The sequence below is a fragment of the Syzygium oleosum genome, unplaced genomic scaffold (assembly GCF_021117445.2).
Source record: "Syzygium oleosum isolate NSW1041296 unplaced genomic scaffold, Sole_v2.1 Sole_v2.05, whole genome shotgun sequence".
NCBI lineage: Eukaryota > Viridiplantae > Streptophyta > Magnoliopsida > Myrtales > Myrtaceae > Syzygium > Syzygium oleosum.
The window spans coordinates 3,839,893-3,858,766 of NW_026607489.1; the positions used below are offsets into that span (position 1 = coordinate 3,839,893).

At 43.5% G+C, this 18,874-nt stretch overlaps 3 protein-coding genes across 3 annotated transcripts in view; all 3 read right to left on the reverse strand.

The window, feature by feature from the left end:
• Positions 1 to 1,826: 1,826 nt before the first annotated feature.
• On the reverse strand, positions 1,827 to 2,773 carry LOC115685620 (ethylene-responsive transcription factor RAP2-1-like). Its single transcript, XM_030610706.2, has one exon. The coding sequence runs from the start codon at positions 2,654 to 2,656 to the stop codon at positions 2,168 to 2,170; it is 489 nt and encodes a 162-aa protein (XP_030466566.1). The 5' UTR covers positions 2,657 to 2,773; the 3' UTR covers positions 1,827 to 2,167.
• Positions 2,774 to 8,071: 5,298 nt separating this feature from the next.
• On the reverse strand, positions 8,072 to 9,887 carry LOC115685618 (uncharacterized). Its single transcript, XM_030610705.2, has one exon. The coding sequence runs from the start codon at positions 9,673 to 9,675 to the stop codon at positions 8,407 to 8,409; it is 1,269 nt and encodes a 422-aa protein (XP_030466565.1). The 5' UTR covers positions 9,676 to 9,887; the 3' UTR covers positions 8,072 to 8,406.
• The window catches only part of LOC115685625 (F-box protein At1g47056-like), an 86,994-nt gene continuing 77,860 nt past the window's right edge, over positions 9,741 to 18,874 (reverse strand). The window contains exons 2-3 of the mRNA XM_056311391.1: positions 10,490 to 10,523; positions 9,741 to 9,783 (exon numbers count right to left, since the gene is read on the reverse strand). Of these exons, the coding sequence (XP_056167366.1) occupies positions 9,741 to 9,783; positions 10,490 to 10,523 (77 nt within the window). The remainder of the gene's footprint in view (positions 9,784 to 10,489; positions 10,524 to 18,874) is intronic.

Sequence of the window (18,874 nt, forward strand, 5' to 3'; positions counted from 1 at the left end):
ATTGTTGATGAAAGGGTGATAACTTATTAATGAGTTAAGGTTGAATTTGTTAAAAGAAACTTAATTATGTATAAAGGATATTTTTGGAGTAAAAATATCCATCGTTGTTATTGGTCATACTGTATTGATTAACAGTCTTAGATGATTAAATTTAAAAATTCCTCTCCATTCGTTTCGCGTTTTGTGGAAAATGTGATGTTTCTCGAATGTTTTCCAAGAAGCCACTTACCTAGAAAAATGACACAATTTTTCAGTGTTTGGCTGAAACCTGAAAAAGACCCGGAAAATATATTCCGCTATTTGGTTTGGAAATTTTGATTTTATTTTTCTCCATGCACTACTTTTAATAATTTTTTTATTTTTTATTTTTTAAAAATTTATTTTTAAATTTTCTTTTTCTTTTCTTTTTTTGCGCTTCTTTTATGACCGATCACCGGCCACAGGTGAGCTCGCAAGGTGGTCTAGCGAGTCGCGATCTGGCGAGCTCGCTTGCCAACCTCTGGTGAGGCCTGAGCCTCACCGTCCTTTGGCGAGCTCGAGCCTCATCGACCTGTTTGTTTTCAAAAATAAAATTTTAGAAATATAAAAAAAAATAATAAAAATAATTGAAATGAATGGTGAAAGAAGGAGGAGGGAAATCATTTTTCCCACTTTTGAAGGTGTGTTTTCCATTAACGGAAAATGTTTTCCTTGACTTGTTTATTTTCCGTGAACTAAACACCGGAATATCCCGAAAATATTTTCTTGGAAGTTATTTTCCGCGAAATAAAAGGAGCCTTCATTTGGTAACGTGAACATTTTTTTTTTATATTTTTGAATTTTTTATTATTCTTTTCTTTTCTTTTCTTTTATTATTATGCTTTCTTTCTTTCTTTCTTTCTTTCTTTTTTTCCTTCATTTTAGCCGGCAACCCTCGTCAATGACTAGCCCTCGCCGGTCGCGAGTGAGGGCCAGCAAGCCCTCGCCGGTCGCGAGTGAGGGCCAGCAAGCCCTCACTGGTCGCTAGTGAGGGCCAGCAAGCCCTTGCCAATCGCTAGTGAGGGTCGCCTCGCCTAGAGCCGATGGGGCTGCAAAGGCCCTGGCCGAGGGCTTACTAGCCCTTGCCCAAAAGCCAGCAAGGGTGATCCTCGTTGATCAAAATGAAGGAAAAAAATAAAATAATAATAAAAGAGAAGAAAGAACAATAAAAATTATTCAAAATTATTAAAATGTAATTCAAAATGTCCACGTCAACACCGGGCGGCCGTGCCACGTAGAACGTCCGGCGTCCACGTCAACAATTTCCGGCCTAAATTGACCGAATAGACTGAATTGGTATCAATGTGGAAAGTTTTAAAATCAAATCGGTCTGATTAGAAGGTTTTGGACCGAATTGATATCAATGCGATAGATTTATGACTTTTTCGGTACTTTTCCCCCATTGCTTACCACGAGAAAACACGAGTCTGAGTGGGACTGATGAATGCGCTTCAGGTCGATAGATCGCCACAGCTTTTTTCCATCATCTCTTTCTGCTGAACTTTCTAATCTATGTGGTGGTCACCTGCCGCTTCGGTGGTGTCCCCAGGCACGTTGTTGGTGGGGCAGTTCGTGACTCGGAAACAAGAACGCCAAATCGCATCTCTATCGCACACCCTGTAAAAACCACCACCATCCTGCTAAAGCCTGGACCATGCGCACTCAACTCAAGCTTTCAAAAGATCCCAGAAAACAAACTCATGAAAAAAGTTCGTCTTTATGCAGCACGACATGACAGCTAACATTCAGCCTCTCAGGTTCACGAGATCTTGCGTTGTGACATGACGATATCGAATTGCAAGAATTAATTAGACCATAAGCAAGCATTCATTTAGTATTGTGTTCTTGGTCGGTATCGTTTCGCTGGATTGATCTCTTTTCTTTGAAAAAAAGGAAGAAGAGAAAGAAAAATTACGGTCAACAAATAGAAATCAATTCTCCTGCCACACTCGAAGAACTAAGAGGCTCTACAATCTCTTTTCTTGACAAAAACTGGAGACCGACGTTGCGCTGATCTGCGCGCGCAAAGAGATCGCTGTTCTTCATTTGCTCCTTCAGTCTCACCAGCCCTGGCCTAAATTAATGCCTCTTTCATCTGGGGCGATCAGTAATTCTTCCTGAACCTGGTTCTTCCCATGAAGAAAGTAATTCAAAAGACAGACTCGTGATGAATCTCCTCCAAGTCCTCCAGCTTCGGGTACTCGTTCAAGTCCGGGGCCCGGCACGGCCACGGCTTGGCCGCCGCCCCCGCCGCCTGCACCTGGACGGCATCGACCTGGGCCCCGACCTCGGCGGCCCGCCGGCGGATGGAGGCGGCCGAGATCTCCCGCAGCGAGTCCCGCCCCTCGCGCCAGATGAGGTCGGGGAAGTTGAGGCGGGCGGAGGGGCCGCGGAGGTAGAAGACGGCCGTGTCGTAGGCGCGGGCGGCGGCCACGGGGGTGGCGTAGGAGCCGAGCCAGATCCGGGTCCGCTTGTTGGGCTCCCTGATCTCGGCCACCCACTTGCCCCACTTCCTCATCCGGATACCCCGGTACGGCCTCTCCTGCTGCTGCTGCTGCTGCCGCCCCTGCTGGTGCGGCGGCCGTCTCTTGATCCGCTGCTTCTCCTCCATAACCGCGTCGTAGCGCTCGCTTTCCATAACAAGCTCTTGAATTCTTGATTCTTGAGAGAGAGAGAGAGAGAGAGAGAGGCAGGTGGGGGAAGAATCAAAGATCGGTCTTTTCTGGCAAGACTAAGGATGAAGAAGATCAAGAACTGGGGTGGGTATAAATAGAGAGAGAGAGAGAGGGGGGGCGTGCAGAGGGAGATGAATTTGGCAAGATGGGCACGACAAGTTGCCGTCTTTTGCAGCAAACGACCACGAAGCCGCCTCCTCTTACTAATCTTCAAAACGCGGCCGACATAAGACCGTCACACTCTCTCTCTCTCTCTCTCTTTTGGCGCGCATAGGAAGGAGGAAATTTCTTACGTCGGTGATGAGAAGGGTGGGGGATTCGTTATGTTCAGTTAATCGGCACTGTCGGGGGACGGTTTTGTACCTGTCTTTTTTTGACGAAGTTGACACGTGTTTTTTCAACGTCACGTGGCGTTTTCCCGCGGGGTGGATTTTGGGCACGTGCCTGCAAAGGAAGGAGGGGGGGAAGATGTGGCGGGGGGGGGGGCCGAAATTCGTGCACGTCAATTGGTGCAAGTTACGTCTTTGAAAAGGAAGGAGCGGCGATGTTGTTTTGCATTTTGACGCCGACGTGTCCAAGTACAAAATCACTCGCGCCGTGCAGTTAGGGATTACTCCGTGTCCGATTGTGTAACCGTTACGCTAAATGCGTACGTTCGATCGACATGCCCGGTTTCTTAAGAGTAATGCGGGCATATGCGACGTTTAGAAGACGTGGTGTACAAAAGAAAAAAGGAAGTGTTATAGTTCTTGCGTGATATATTGCTCGTGGGGAATAATGAGTTGAGCATGGTTACACCGATTTTTTATATTGGGTTATGTGAACAAGAAAAGTTTTTTTCTTAATTAACGAGAAAAAAAATTTCTTTTTTTTTTTCAGTACGCCGTCCCTCTTGTATCGTGTGTAATCGGTATATTGAAATTGAAATATTTCGTTACAAAGTATGGTTAACGGAGCCCCTCCCCTGCCCCCCCCCCCCCCCCCCCTTTCCTCATCCATTTTTCCGTTTCGATTCCGGCATGGACATCCGACTACCGTGTCGAAATCGTGGCCGATATGAACTCGAAACTAGAACAAAATCCCTTAAGATAGTTAGGGAGGTGATGGATGAAAAGAAATGTCATGACATGTCAATGGGTCCTTATCGCTGTAACATACAAATCGTGTTGTGTTACTTTGGTGGATCAAATATAATACTCCCACCGCGTTGCCTACCTATACATTCGGGTTCGGCACGTCTGTTTAGGATCAAGTAAAAAGCAAGAAGCACTTTTTTTTTTTTGGCTTTCCCGACAAAACCCAGCATACTATTTTCAAATTTTCAACAATTATGAAGAAATTATGAGTGAATTTACTGCTCAAAATATATATCTGTCGTGAACGTTTTGGCTGTTTCGGGTTAAAAAAAGAAATATTCCAAAATTCATTTATCCAAATATGTGTGATAATTGTCCAAAAAGTTCTTAAATCCGTTATACGGCGGCCAATTCAATCTTAAACCTTTTAATTGTGCCAATTTAATCCTAAACCTTTTGACGATTTGTCAATTTAGTCATAAACCTTTCAATTGTGTCAATTTAGTCTTAAACCTTTTATTAAAGATTTGCCAATGTAGTCCTAAACCTATTATTCGGGTAATTGGCCGGAACGACTGCATTGATAAATCGTTAAAAGGTTTAACTAAATTGGCATAATTGAAAGACTTGGTACCGAATTGACCGCCGCATAATAAGTTCAAGATTATTTGGACAATTGACAAAGCGGGAAAGTTTCCCCGAAACGTAGGAATATTGACAAAGCGGGAAAGTTTCCGAGAAATTTAACATATTGGGGGTCGGTGCCAAGACGAAGACCCAATAATGAGCAAGAAAATGAAAGGAGGTAGTAGTTTCTTTCCGTCCACGCAATCGCCAACCCCGTACCATGGCCACGAACCACAAAACAACACACAATTTGCAGATATAAAAAGAGGAAGAAATCAACGAAAGAGTAGGCGGAAAACGGGGTACTCCAAATCCAGATTTGTTGTGTGCTGGCAATTTGGCTTATTTTAATCAATACATCCTCCCATTTTTTTTAATTAAAAATTTGCTAAATCGAGAGCTGTTCTGGATAACCTTGGTTGGGATTGCGATACAAGCAATGGACTTTTATGGAAAGCAGCAGCAGAAAAGAGCGACTTGTACGCGTTGGGCGGTAGGTAGGTCGATCAACTTCTCTGCACACGATCACACAGAGCAGAAAAAAAGTATGATAAAGAAGGGTTGGCTTCCGCTACGATACAATGACTCGAGCGGTGGTGGTGATTTGCTTGTGGATTTCTGTATTTGACAACTGACGCACTGATAAAGATCTGCATACGCGAATTAATGAACTGTTGATTGGACTAAATATGGTTTTTTTTTAAATATAAAGAAGGGAGTAAGGGAGAAAATTGTCCAAATAGTTCTAAACCTATTATACGGATATCAATTCTATCCTAAATCTTTTAATTGTGTCAATTCAGTGCTAGACCTTTTGACGATTTCTCAATGTAGTCCTTCCAACCAATTATCCGAATAATGGGTTTGGGACTAGATTGATAAATCTTCAAGAGGTTTAGAACACAATTGAAAGGTTTAGGACTAAATTAATACAATTGAAAGGTTTAGGACTGAATTGGTATCCATATAATAGGTTTATGAACTTTTGAACAATTATTCCAAAGAAGTAGCAAACCAAGGTGGCTGGTCAGGTGAAGGGATGGGTCAAATCGGAAGACGAGAGGCCATTGCCGGCTGCCAACTTCGTCACTGAACTTGGGACGGAAAGCAACTAAGCCTAACTTATTTTGTGGGTTCGCCTCACAGTCTTCTAATTCGATTAAGACCTAATCTTGTATTTCATGTCAAATGCCACCAGAAGCGCTCAAAATCATTCCGAGCTCTTGCTTTGTATCCGTACAATAGATTTATGAATTTTTGAACAATTATCCCGAAGAAGTAGCAAACGAAGGTGGCTGGTCAGGTGAAGGGATGGGTCAAATCGGAAGACGAGAGGCCATTGCCGGCTGCCAACTCCGTTACTGAACTTGGGACGGAGAACAACTAAGCCTAACTTATTTTGTGGGTTCGCCTCACAGTCCTCTAATTCGATTAAGACCTAATCTTGTGTTTCATGTCAAATGCCACCGGAAGCGCCAACATCACTCCGAGCTCTTGCTTTGTATCCAAGAACCTTCACGCTTGGCATTATAGAACTGCACCCAACCGAGGGTAGATGTAAGCGCTGTGTTCGAGAAAGAAACACTATCTGGCTGGCTGTAGCCATGTCGAATGGAGAAGAGGGGCTTCAAGGGTGCTGTTCCATTCATGCGAAGCCAAGCCAATCCGATTTAGGCCCGGGACACAACACCCAACCCTTTATGGTTAGGATGTCAACTTGGCAAACATCTTCGAAATTCAGCAGAAACGACAACTTAGGCACGGGCCAATCATGATGCAGGCGCTCAAGCACCTGAGCTAAACGGCCGGTCCCATAGAATCCTAAGCCTTCCGTAAGAAACTAAGGATCCCTAAGTTTTATGGATTCCTTCTTTGTTGCCGTGGAGACAAAAAGACTTGAGACAAAGAGGACCCAGATGGAAAGTAGTTAGGCTCAATGTGAATGGGGAATCTGATAAACTAAGGTACTGAAATAAGAGGAAAGAGCTCTCCAGGGAATTTCATCAAACACTTTGGATGCAGCCAGGGCTTTTCTTGAGCAGTTCGAAGCCCACATCTTTCTTCAAGAGAACAAAGTCCCCCTAGGTGGGCCTTCTGTTAGAGGTTTGAGCTTATGTACCTGATGCAATATATAAGCTTGGCTTGTCATGCATTCTCAACAAGCACCAGTGGCTTGGTGAATAAAAGTACTTGGTCTCCATCCCTACCTTGAGATCATTCTGCTACAGAGGACGTGCTAATGCAAAAAATAATCAATCTCATCATAAGATTGATTAGCATGAGATCCATTCATTTTGCAATATTCACATTTATCGATCTCATCATCGCACGCCGTGCAGACGCTAATCTGAATCTCAAACTAAAAGGTCAAACAAGCAAACTCCTTTCCACCATACCTGTATCTTCCCTCCTTGGTGTCGAGTAACTCAACACCAAAAAAGATGAGAACACCTTCATGTTTCTCCAAATACATCAAACTACTCAAAGAAGCTCTACCACTACATGATCCATCATCCCACCGGAGAGTCGTTTTCTGCTCACTAACATAGCAACGCCACAAACGTCTCCTAGCAACGACAAAAGTGGGAGCATTTTGTTGCTTCACCAGCAATTATTTGCATTTTCATTATACATCCACTCAAAAGTTTGCAATTGGTCAAGTGAAGAGTACTACTATTGAGGTACGAATACAATTGAAAAGATCGACAGCAAATAGTTGTGTTTCCTTTCATGCAGCGAATTATAGAGCAGTAGAAAAACGCAAAAGGTGAATTCTATTCTACATTTTAGACACAGAGAACAACTACAAGGTTATGGCAACTCCAGGAGTTGACCGATGCTTATTAGTGACAACACTCGACAAACAAACTTCAAAATAGCTAAAGACACTTGAGAAGGTATGAGTTCATACTTCACAATCATAAAGTACTACTCCAGTAAGGACGGGAAAGGTAATCTACTCTACACCAAGCCACCTTTTGTACTAACTTTCTACACGGAATTCACCAAGTGCAATCAGATAGCAAAATGGAACTTGCAAAAAATTTGAAGGCCAAAAAATCCAGTCATGACTCTCCTTTGAGCAGCCAAGCATGATCAGAACCAGTTGACAGACCAAAACTTACTTCCACTCTCTCCTGTATGGCTTGGCTTATATTCTATATAGCAAATACCAAAAGCACCACTTAAAACTAAAGCAGCCTCATATGGTCCCACTACTAAACACTGTGCCATAATCAGTAGACAATCCTCTAATGTACCATGTTCTCCTTTCCCCAATCAAAAGTCAATCAGAACGCAAAATTGTTAAAGATTCAGGGGGGCATTCTAATCTCATAAAACATCAAATCCATCTTACAAATTCCACGCGGTCCTGAATATATCTCTGTCTATATTGTCCGTCTTTATGGTAAGCTCCCAGCATCAGTGAGACGGAGATATTACATCTGAAAACCAAAGAGAAGTACTCAATCTCCATGATCTAGGAATGTTGTTGTAGAAATTTTATGAGCACCTCCAAATGGTTATGCTGAACGCACAAAAAACATTTGCAAAAGTTCTTCAGCTCGAGATTCAATCAAAACGGAGACTTGACTCAAATCTTTTCCTTCCATTGGGATTTAAATCCTAACAAGACATGTAAATAAAAGATGACATGGAAATAATAAGGGTGCATTTATCCTAAGAGCAGATTTATTATCCTGTCTCGGAATGAAATAGTTGTTGATGGAGAAGACACAAAATGAGCCTTGTATTGTTGTTAATCCAAGTGATAGATCCAGTAAGAGAGTTAAGCCTTTGAGAAATGTGGTGTATAATATACAGACAGGCAACTTTTGTACGCAAACTTGTTGGAAACAAACCAGCTAATTAGTTGCCAATTCGTCCAAATGGCCATCTCTTTCCAGGTAACCATATGATATGATCAGCTCTTGGACACAATGTCATTGCAATTCAATTATCAAATGGCTTTGAAACAAACTTTGACAATGAGAGATGTAATTTTTGTATCAGAAGTAGACATCTTCCTCATCCTCACTATACCCCAACACGAAGCCATTGAATACTTCCTCTGTGTCCCATTCTTCTTCTTCCTCCTCTTCCTCCCCTTCTGAAAAAGCCGAAATCCTCACGCTACCAATCGCAGACCTTCCTGCAACAAGCTCATTCACTACATTGTCCAAGTCACTGTCTCCATCAACGTCCTCATCAAAGACTGAAAGCGAAAAGAAGCTGTCCTCCCCATCAGAGTCCTCCCGCTCTCTCCGCCTATTGGGCACCAAATCCTTCTCGGTAACCTCCCCATTCTCTACCCCATTCCAAGGAACCCACAAATCGGCATGCCTTCCCAATGCCCGATCCCAATCCCCGACCACAACCGTCCCCAAATTCGCCTCCCTTGCCTTCCTCAACATCTCCGAAAAGTCCGAATCATCAGACACCAAAAACAACCAGTCAATCCTCCTACTCATCGAATGCTGCATTTGCTTCTTCAGGGCCCAATCCGCTGCCTGTGGCTTATCCTCCACAGTCTTAACCAAAACGCCAGCTCTCCTCAACTCCGATGCCAAACCGTATCCGACTTTTGGCTTGATCAACACCCTCGCCGCCTCATTATACTTATGATTCCCAGCTACATACTTCTCCCTGTACTTTTGCCTCTTCTTCCCCTTCAAAGACCTCATCCTATTCAACTTCTTTTGCCTCTCTCGCTCGTGCAACTGCTTAAAATGCCTCTTCAAGTCCATATTCGTCTTACACTTTCGGCCGCACACCCCGCAAACGTAAGGCTCGGGCGGAGTCACCACACCTTTGCGCTCGAGAATGTCGAGCTGCTTCCGCTCGCGGCGCTCCTCGGCGACCCACTGGGGCAGGTGAATGAACGCATGCCGGTTCGCGTACGCCGACATCTCGACCACCTCGCCGAAGTTCTGCGCCACCCGCCTGAGGGCCGTGGCGGCCTGGTACGGCGGGCCCCGCGGCGGCTTGTTGTCCAGGTCCCACAGCACCACCACCTTCTTCTGCTTCGGCGCGTAGACACCCTCCCTGTCCTTCACCATGTCGATGTCCGCAGCCGCGGAGGCGCTGACCGGGGCTCGCCGGAGCGGTTTCGGGACGAGGGTCCGTTTGAATTTGAGGTTTCCGGGGCTGCCGAGGAAGGAGGAGGAGCGAGGGAAGTGGAGGGACGCGGCGGATCGGAGGCGGAGCGGGGGGTTGAGCGGCGGCGGAGGAGGAGGTTTTGCGGAGAGACAGTCCAGGGATCTGCAGAGGGGATTCATGGTTTGCTCCTCTGCGGCAGGGTACGAGGATCAGGTTGGTCGGAGCAGTTCCGGCGAGCGACGGTTCATGGCTTTCGAGGGAGGGGAGAGTTGTCGTGTCCGAGGTGTCTGAGGAGATGCGATAAAGGTGTGAACTTTATCTGCTGGAGAGCGAGTCTGCTCGTGTACTTGCCGCTTGGTAATTGGTAGCGTCGTCGTCTCTTTTCGGGGGAAGGTCCGATCGTGCGTGCAGCATCCGAAATAGTACCCGGCTCTCGGATTAGGGAATATGCTTGCAACCAGGAAAATTGGGGAAAAGAGCGACAGAAGTGTCAAAACTTATATACGGCGCTTATTTTAGTATCAAAATTTTATTTTGAATCATTTGAATGTCAAAATTTTTGAAAAACGATTACTTAAGTGCCAACTCCGGTTAATTTGGCCGAAAATCCGACGTGGCATTTTTTTATTAATTTCTGAAGCTGATGTGGCTCACCGGAAGTTTAGTCAACATGTACACGTCAAAACAACGTAGTTTAACATGTACACTTGGATTTTTTAAATATTTTTTCTGATTTTTTTTCCTTCTTTTCTTTTTTTCTTCTCTTTCTTCTTCTTCTACCTCCAATCACCGCCGGTGACCGGAAGCCAGCTACCGGCCATGACCAGCCGCCTGGCCTCGCTCGGACGAGGCCACCGTCGCCCACCACAGGCAAGGCCCGGCCAACCCTCGCTTGGGCGAGGGCGGGCGAGTCCCTGCGAGGGTCGGCCTCGCCTCGCCAGATCCGACGAGGCCGGTCGTCGCCCAGGCCACGACGACCTCGCCGGGCGTTGCCCTGGAAGGCGATGCCCAGCGAGGTCGTCATGGCCTGGCGACGGCCGGCCTCGCCTAGGCGAGGCGAGGTCGACCCTGGCCAGATCCAATGAGGCCGACCGTCGCCACGGCGGCCTCGTGGGGCATCGCCTTCCCCCAGGCGACGACTGGCCTCGCCGGATCTGGTGAGGGTCGGCCTCGCCTCACCTGGGCGAGGGCGAACCCCGGCGAGGCTAGGCCGGCCGTCACCCGGGGGAAGGCCACGCCCCCCGAGGCCACCGTGGCCACGGCGACGGCCGACCTCGCCGGATCTGGCAAGGCAAGGTTGACCCTCGCCGGGGCTCTCCCGCCCTCACCCAGGCGAGGGTCGGCCGAGCCTCGCTTGTGGCGGGCGACGACGGCCTCGTCCAGGCGGGGCCAGGCGGCTGGCCGTGGCCGGTGACCGGAGATAGAAGAAGAAAAAAGAGAATAAGGAAAAAAAATCAGAAAAAATATTTAAAAAATCTAAATGTACACATGGAAATGCCACATAAACTTATTTTAAAAAAAAATCCAACTAAGATTAAAATTTTAATTATAAAAACCACGTATTAATTTGGCCGGAATTTCTCGCCGTTGGCACTTAAGTGATCGTTTTTCCTCCGATTTGGCACTTAAGTGAGCCGACGAAAACTTTTGGCACTAAAGTGAGCGCCGTACACAAGTTTTGGCACTTCTAGTGTTCTTCTCCCGGGAAAATTGTCTCGAAAAGTCTTAAACATACTGCAGTTTTGCAAAATTCAATTATAAACTTTTTTTAATTGTATTAATTGAATCTTGAACATTTTTATGTTTTACCAATTTTGGCCAGAAATGATTGACATGGATACTGGCCGTTCTACTTGACAAAGCCAGTGTTGACGTGGATAAATTTTAAAAATAATTTAATACTTTATTTTTTTCAAAATTTTTATTAATTTTTTTCTTTTTTCTCTTTTCCTTCTTTACTTTTTTTCTTTTCTCTTCTCTTCTTTTTTCCCCTTTTCCCTCCGTCTGTCATTGACGAGGCAATGGCTAGGTCACTGGCCTTAGGCCAAGCTTGGATCCCTTAATGCTAGTGCCTTGGGTCCTCAATGCCGGGCTAGAATCCATCAAGGCTAGGCTTGGGTCCCCGGTGCTCGAGCTCGAGCTCAAGCGCCGTCGGGGTCCTAGGTCCAAGTGCCGAGCTCTCAGGCTTGGCCTCGATGGACCTAAGGCTTGACATCTTGGGCACAAGCATAGGTACAGGAACCGGCATCAAGGTCCTAGGCTCGACCTTGACGGATTTGAGCATGGCTCCAGGGATCTGCACTCAGCCTTGATGGATCTAGGCATAGTCGTTGGGGTCCCAAGCACGGCCTTGATGGACCCAGGTTCTGGTGCCGAGGACTATGGCCCGGCCTCGTTGGACCCTGGTCCGAATAGCGGGAACTTGGTTCCGAGCACCCGGGTCCAAGCACTAGGAACTTGGTCCTGGGCACCCAGTGTCCAGGGCCAGCCTCAATGGACCTAGCATGGGCGGCCGAGGCATGGGCACAAAAGTCCCAAGCTCGGAAGTCATGGACTTGTGCACGGGCACGGGAGGCCTGTGCTTGGCCTCGATAGACTCGATCTCGAAAGTCGAGGACCTAGGCAAGGGCGCCAGGGTTCGAGGCTCGGCCTTAATAGAACTGAACAGAAGTGTCGAGGACCTGAGCACGGACACTAGTGTCCTGGGCTTGGCCTCGACAGACCTAGGCACGGTGGCTGAGGTCTCGAGCACGGCCTAGATGGACCCAGGCCGAGGCTCTAAGGACTTGGCCTCGCTACCAAGGACTCAACAACGAGCATTGGGGTTTCCTTACCCAACCACAGAATTTATGATCCAAACACCCATTCTTTCAAGAGGATTTGCGGTATGTCAAGCCCTAATAAGGTTCTTCGCTTTGCATCGAATTAAATCACATGCTCCGCCGCTTGTGAGGACCCTCGTCAATTCCTTTGAGTTTTATTCTTGTGAACATACTCCCGATGTGGGATACTTAACGCGTTAGCTACAGCCCTACACAAGTTGATGCGCACAGCTTATATATCTAGTCATATTTTGGAAAATGATTTCTGAATTTTTAAAGAGAAAATTATTTTCCTGAATTTAAAGTTTGATAGGAAAATATTTTCAGTTGACTCATTTTTCTAAGTGACCCAAGCACCAGAAAATGAGCAAAATGTTTTTCTCGAAACAGAATTAGAATAAAATGTTACCAACTCTAAATCCTGCCTTGAGTGTCTCTTGTATCCGCATGGCTGATCAAGAGAACGATAACGCACACTACAAAAAAACATGTAATTTGCGACGGAAATTTGCGACGGAAATTTTCCGTCGGAAATTTGCAACAAAATTTGCGACGGATTATATTTTCCGTCGCAAATTAGCGACGGTTTAATTCCGTCGCAAATTTGCGACAGAATTTGCGACGGATGAAAAATCCGTCGGAAATTTGCGACGGAATTTTTATCTGTCGCAAATTTGCGACGGAAATAAAAAACCGTCGCTAATTCCGTCGCAAATTTGCGACGGAAAAAAGTTCGTCGCAAATTTCCGACGGAAAAAAAAACCGTCGCAAAATTGCGACGGAAAGAAGTTCGTCGCAAATTTGCAACGGAAAATAAATCCGTCGCAAAAGTTCGTCGCAAATTTCCGACGGAAAAAAAAACCGTCGCTAAATTCGTCGCAAATTTGCGACGAAAACGAACGTCCGTCGCAAATTTGTAGTTTATCAGCCCGTGATATTCCAACCCTATCTCTCTCTCTCTCTCGCTCTCTCTCGCTTTTCTCCCTCTTTCATGTGTCTGAAATCAGCAAAATCCGCGCACGCACATATTAATCTCGGTGAAGTTTTTGTACCGGTAAGTATCATAGCTAGCTTCGTGACTATTCATCGTAGAATTGTAATTTCTCTTATTTTATATATGTTTATGTTTGTTTTTTTTTCGTATCTGCATCACCGGTTTAACGACCGACGACCGGCGACACCTCGCCGGCCTTTGGATGAGGCCGAACGGCCAAGCCGTTTTGCGACAGAAATAGTTTCCGTCGCAAAATTTGCGACGAATAAATGAAAATTCCGTCGCAAATTTGCGACGGAATCAAGGATCCGTCGCAAATTTTGCGACGAATTTCCTTGATTCCGTCGCAAATTTGCGAGGGATGAATTCCGTTTCCATCGCACATTAAAAATTATTAAAAAAATGATTCTTAAGTGATTATTCTTTTTGGGTATGTGTCTAATTGAAGGTCTCGCAATCCAAGTGGACGTTGTAATTCTCATCAAATTGACCACTTTCTCCTACCAATATTTCAGTCAAATATTTGGGTAAGTCTTCTTTACATGATAATTTTTTCTATTTTTGCAATTTCATATTAATTGTTGCGTGAATAACAAAAATTATAATTTCCAAAATTTTATGGTTTTAATTAAGAACAATAGATATGATATTTTAAATATTTTACCAGAATTTTTTTATTTTAATACAGACACAATGCAAAGAGAAAGGGCTTGGATGTATAATAAGAACTTACCTGGACGTCAAGGATTGACAGATGAGTTTCGTACTGGGTTGGAACTATTTTTAGACTTTACTAGTAGTAAATATGAGTTCATGGATGGAAATAAGTTAAGGTGTCCGTGTAAAAAGTGCGGTAATGGTAAATTTCTTGTGTGTGATCAAGTTAGAGAACACCTTACTATATTTGGGTTTAGTCCGAACTATTATAATTGGACTTCCCATAGTGAATCATTTATATCTGATGAAGGATATGGAAGAAGTGACCAATTTTCAGTTAGGGAAGAATGTGGCTATTATGAGCAATTGAACCCATACGAGAGGATGGTGATTGATGCAGCTAGTTATAATTTTGTCACAAAATCAAATCATGCAAGTACTAGTTTTACTCCTACACGTGAACAAGTGAGTACTAGTCATGCTTCACAATTGGAAGATATAGGAGTAACGGGTTTTGATGAGAATGTCTATAATGAAACTTTTCAATCTAATCAGTTCCGGGATGTGTTGAAAACAGCAGATGAACCTTTATGGGCAGGTTGTGACGACCACACTAAGTTATCGGTGACAGCCCGACTATTAAATATCAAGGCATAGCATAATGTGTCTACGGATTACTTCAACTCTTTTGTTGAAGTAATGCGGGAATCATTGCCTCGTGATAACATCATGCCAAGTGATTTTTATGATATGAAAAAGCTAGTGGATAACTTAGGTCTTCCAGTTGTAAGGATTGATGTATGTAGTAGGGGTTGTATAATATATTGGAGAGATGATGAAAATGCAGAATCTTGCAAATTCTGTAGCCAACCTAGGTACAAGATTAACAGGAGGCCGGGTCGTAATCAGAAGTGTAGACCATGCAAGCAAATGTTTTATCTACCCTTAATCCCCAGATTACAAAGGCTTTATGCGTCTAAAGCCACTACTGAACACATGACTTGGCATGCAAATCATGAAACAGAATAGGGTCTAATGTGTCATCCTTCAGATGCGGAGGCATGGCAACATTTTGATAGAACATACCCTGAGTTTGCGATAGAGCCTCGGAACATCAGGTTAGGTCTCTGTGCCGATGGATTTGCTCCATTTGGGAAAACAGGAAAAAGTTATTCATGTTGGCCAGTTATCTTAACGCTGTACAATCTTCCACCTGGTATGTGCATGAAGACACCTTATATATTTTTGACATTGATCGTGACAGGGCCGCAAAATCCGAAAAAGTTGATAGATGTTTATATGCAACCATTGATTGAGGAGTTACAACGGCTATGGGTTGAAGGTGTCCCTACGTATGACGTTTCTACCGATCAAACATTTGTAATGAAGGCTGCCCTTCTTTGGACGATAAATGACTTTCCAGCTTACGGAATGTTATCTGGATGGAGTACAGCTGGGATCTTAGGATGTCCGATATGTTTGGAGAGGTCAAAGTCATTTAGATTAAAACATGGAAAGAAGCTCAGCTATTTTGACTGTCACAGACAATTTTTACCGCCAAGTCATCCTTTCAGAAGGAATGAGAAAGAGTTCACCAAGAATAGGACTGAAAGAACGCGTCCACCATTGAGGTTGACCGGCGATCAAATTTGGGAGCGTGTGCAGGACTTTTCAACAGTTGTTGAGAACTCGCACAGCACGACTTTTGCGTACGGAAGTACACATAAGTGGACAAAACGCAGTATATTTTGGGATCTACCATATTGGAAGGCCCATCTTATTCATCATAATCTTGACGTCATGCACATAGAAAAGAATGTTTTCGACAATGTCATAAATACTGTGATGGATGTCGCCGGAAAAACGAAAGACAACTTGAACGCAAGAAAAGATATAAGAGATATTTGCGATCGGCCAATACTAGCTGTGGATGCAAGCAGCAGGGGACCAAAATCGAAAGCAGTTTATACATTGGATAAAGAGCAGAGGCGAGTTGTTTGTCAATTGTTGAAATCTGTGCGGTTTCCTGATGGATATGCTTCGAACCTCGGGAGATGTGTTGATTTAAATGAATGCAAGTTCACAGGTTTGAAGAGTCATGATTGTCACATCCTGATGGAAAGACTAATTCCAATAGCTTTGAAGGAAGTTCTATCGAACTTTGTATGGGGCGCCATTACAGAGTTAAGCAATTTCCTCCATGATATTTGCTCGACAGTGTTAAAAGCATCGCACATGGAAAAACTAGAGAGAGATATTCCAATTATTTTTTGCAACTTAGAAAGGATATTTCCTCCGGCGTTTTTTGATTCGATGGAGCATCTCTTAGTTCACTTGCCTTATGAGGCCAAAGTTGCAGGTCCCGTCCAATTTCGATAGATGTATCCATTTGAGAGGTAATGTTTTTTTTAAAATACAGTTCAAATTAGTTTATCATATAATATGTTCCGATAAGCTTCTTCCTATTTCAACTAGATTCTTATATCATTTGAAGAAAAAAGTGAAGAATAAGGCACGTGTTGAAGCTTCAATTTGTAATGCATATATTGTGGAAGAAGTGACAACATTTGCATCATACTATTTTGAGCCGCACGTTCGGTGCAAGAGGCGGAGAGAAGCGAGAAATGATGAGGGCCCCATTGATCCCAATTGCACAGCATTCTCTATTTTCAATTATCTGGGTCGACCAAGCGGCGCATGTCAGTTTCGTTACTTATCAAGCGAAGAATTTCATGCAGCTCGTACTTATATTTTACTGAACTGCCCAGAAGTCGAGCCATACTTCAAGTAAGTGTAAATTTGCAAATATATGTTTTGTGTGTCAAATATTTGCTAATATTTATATGATTTTTAATATTAGGATTTTCCAAACTTCAATATTTGGACTACAACCAAATGAGTTTGACCGTTTGTGCGATGAACAATTTGCAGTATGGTTCAAGACATATGTAAGTTGCCTATAGATCAAAATCAAGTTATTAAAATTATATACATCATTTAGTATAATATATATTATTGACTTTGCATGTGTAACCTTAGGTTCACAGTAATTATGATAAAATTGGAGGGCAAGGATTGCTATATCATCTGTCATGGGGTCCACAGTTAAGAGTTCGAAGTTGGCCAGTATATTTCATAAATTGATATAATTTTCATACTCAAGAATATGGAATGGGAAAATCCATAATGAATAGTGGTGTGTCTGTTCGGTCATCCAATGGTGGCAGTTCAGAAGATGATTTTTATGGCTTATTGGATGAAATCATAGAGATAGAGTACCCTAGACCATTAATGATGCGGGTTGTGTTATTTAAGTGCACGTGGTTCGACCCCGTCAAAGGAATGAAGGTGCATACGAAGTTCAATTTGGTTGAAATAAATCACAAGAAAATGTATATGAAGTATGAACCATTTGTCTTGGCACAACAAGCAATTCAAGTATGTTATGCATTATATCCTAGTTTGAAACGTGACAAAGCTGATTGGTGGGCTGTATGTAAAATCAAAGCACGGAGGAAAATCGAGGAACACTGGAAGGATAGAGCCTACCAACAAGAGAAAGTGTGTAATACGGTTGAAATTGAGGAATATAACATACCAACTTTACGAGATCCGTGTGGAGCAATGATAGATGTGGATCCAACTGAAATTTGCGAATTAAATGTACAAGAATGTTCAAAATCTGATTTTCAGAAAGATGACGAAAACGAAGACGAAAATGAAGATTAAAATTTTTGTCACAAAACACTACAGATGTGTAATTATTAATGCTACAAGTGCTATTTTGATTGTTATCATTATTGTTCTTGTTATTATTGTTATTGTGCTTTTTTATTATTGTTATTGTCGATTATTCTTTTTATTTTAATTGATCGTCCGAAATTTTGTCCCTAAATGCCGACAAGTCAAGTATTATTAACGTGCCCTAACATTTTCGATATTCTAATTTCCATTGCAAAATTTGAGATGCCAAAATTTTGGACTGAAAAAAAGACGTAGCAAATTTAGGACCCAAATAAATGAGATACTAAATTTTTTACCGAAAAAAAGACGTCACAAATTTACAACGATCATGTAGTATGTCCATATTTGCGACGGACTCAATCTGTCCGTCGCAAATTTTGCGAGGCAATTTTTACCTTTCGAAATTTGCGACGGATAATTTAATCCGTCGCAAATTTGCGACGGATTTTTATTTCCGTCGCAAATTTGCAACGGATTTTTTTTTACTACGCAAATTTGCGACGGATTTTTATTTCCGTCGGAAATTTTTTGTCGGTCGAAAATCTGCGACGGACTATAGTGGTCCGTCGCAAATTTTGCGAGGCAATTTTTACAGTTCGAAATTTGCGACGGCTAATTTAATCCGTCACAAATTTGCGACGGATTTTTATTTCCGTCGCAAATTTGCAACGGATTTTTTTTTACGTCGCAAATTTGTGACGGATTTTTATTTCCGTCGGAAATTTTTTGTCAGTCGAGAATTTGCGACGGACATAAAAGTCCATCGTAAATTTGCGACAAAAAGTGGAGTCCGTCGCAAGTTTGCGACAGACTCAACCTGTCTGTCGCAAATTTGCGACGGACTATAGTGGTCCGTCGCAAATTTTGCGAGGGAATTTTTACCGTTCGAAATTTGCGAAGGATAATTTAATCCGTCGCAAATTTGCGACGGATTTTTATTTGCGTCGCAAATTTGCGACGGATTTTTATTTCCATCGGAAATTTTTTGTCGGTCGAAAATTTGCGACGGACATAGAAAGTCCGTCGCAAATTTGCGACGAAAATGGAGTTCCGTCCGAAATTTGCGACGGACACAGAAAGTTCGTCGCAAATTTGCAACATTATTACCCCCTCCTCCCCCCCTTCCCCGACGCCGCCCAAGCCCGATCTGCGTAGCTCCCC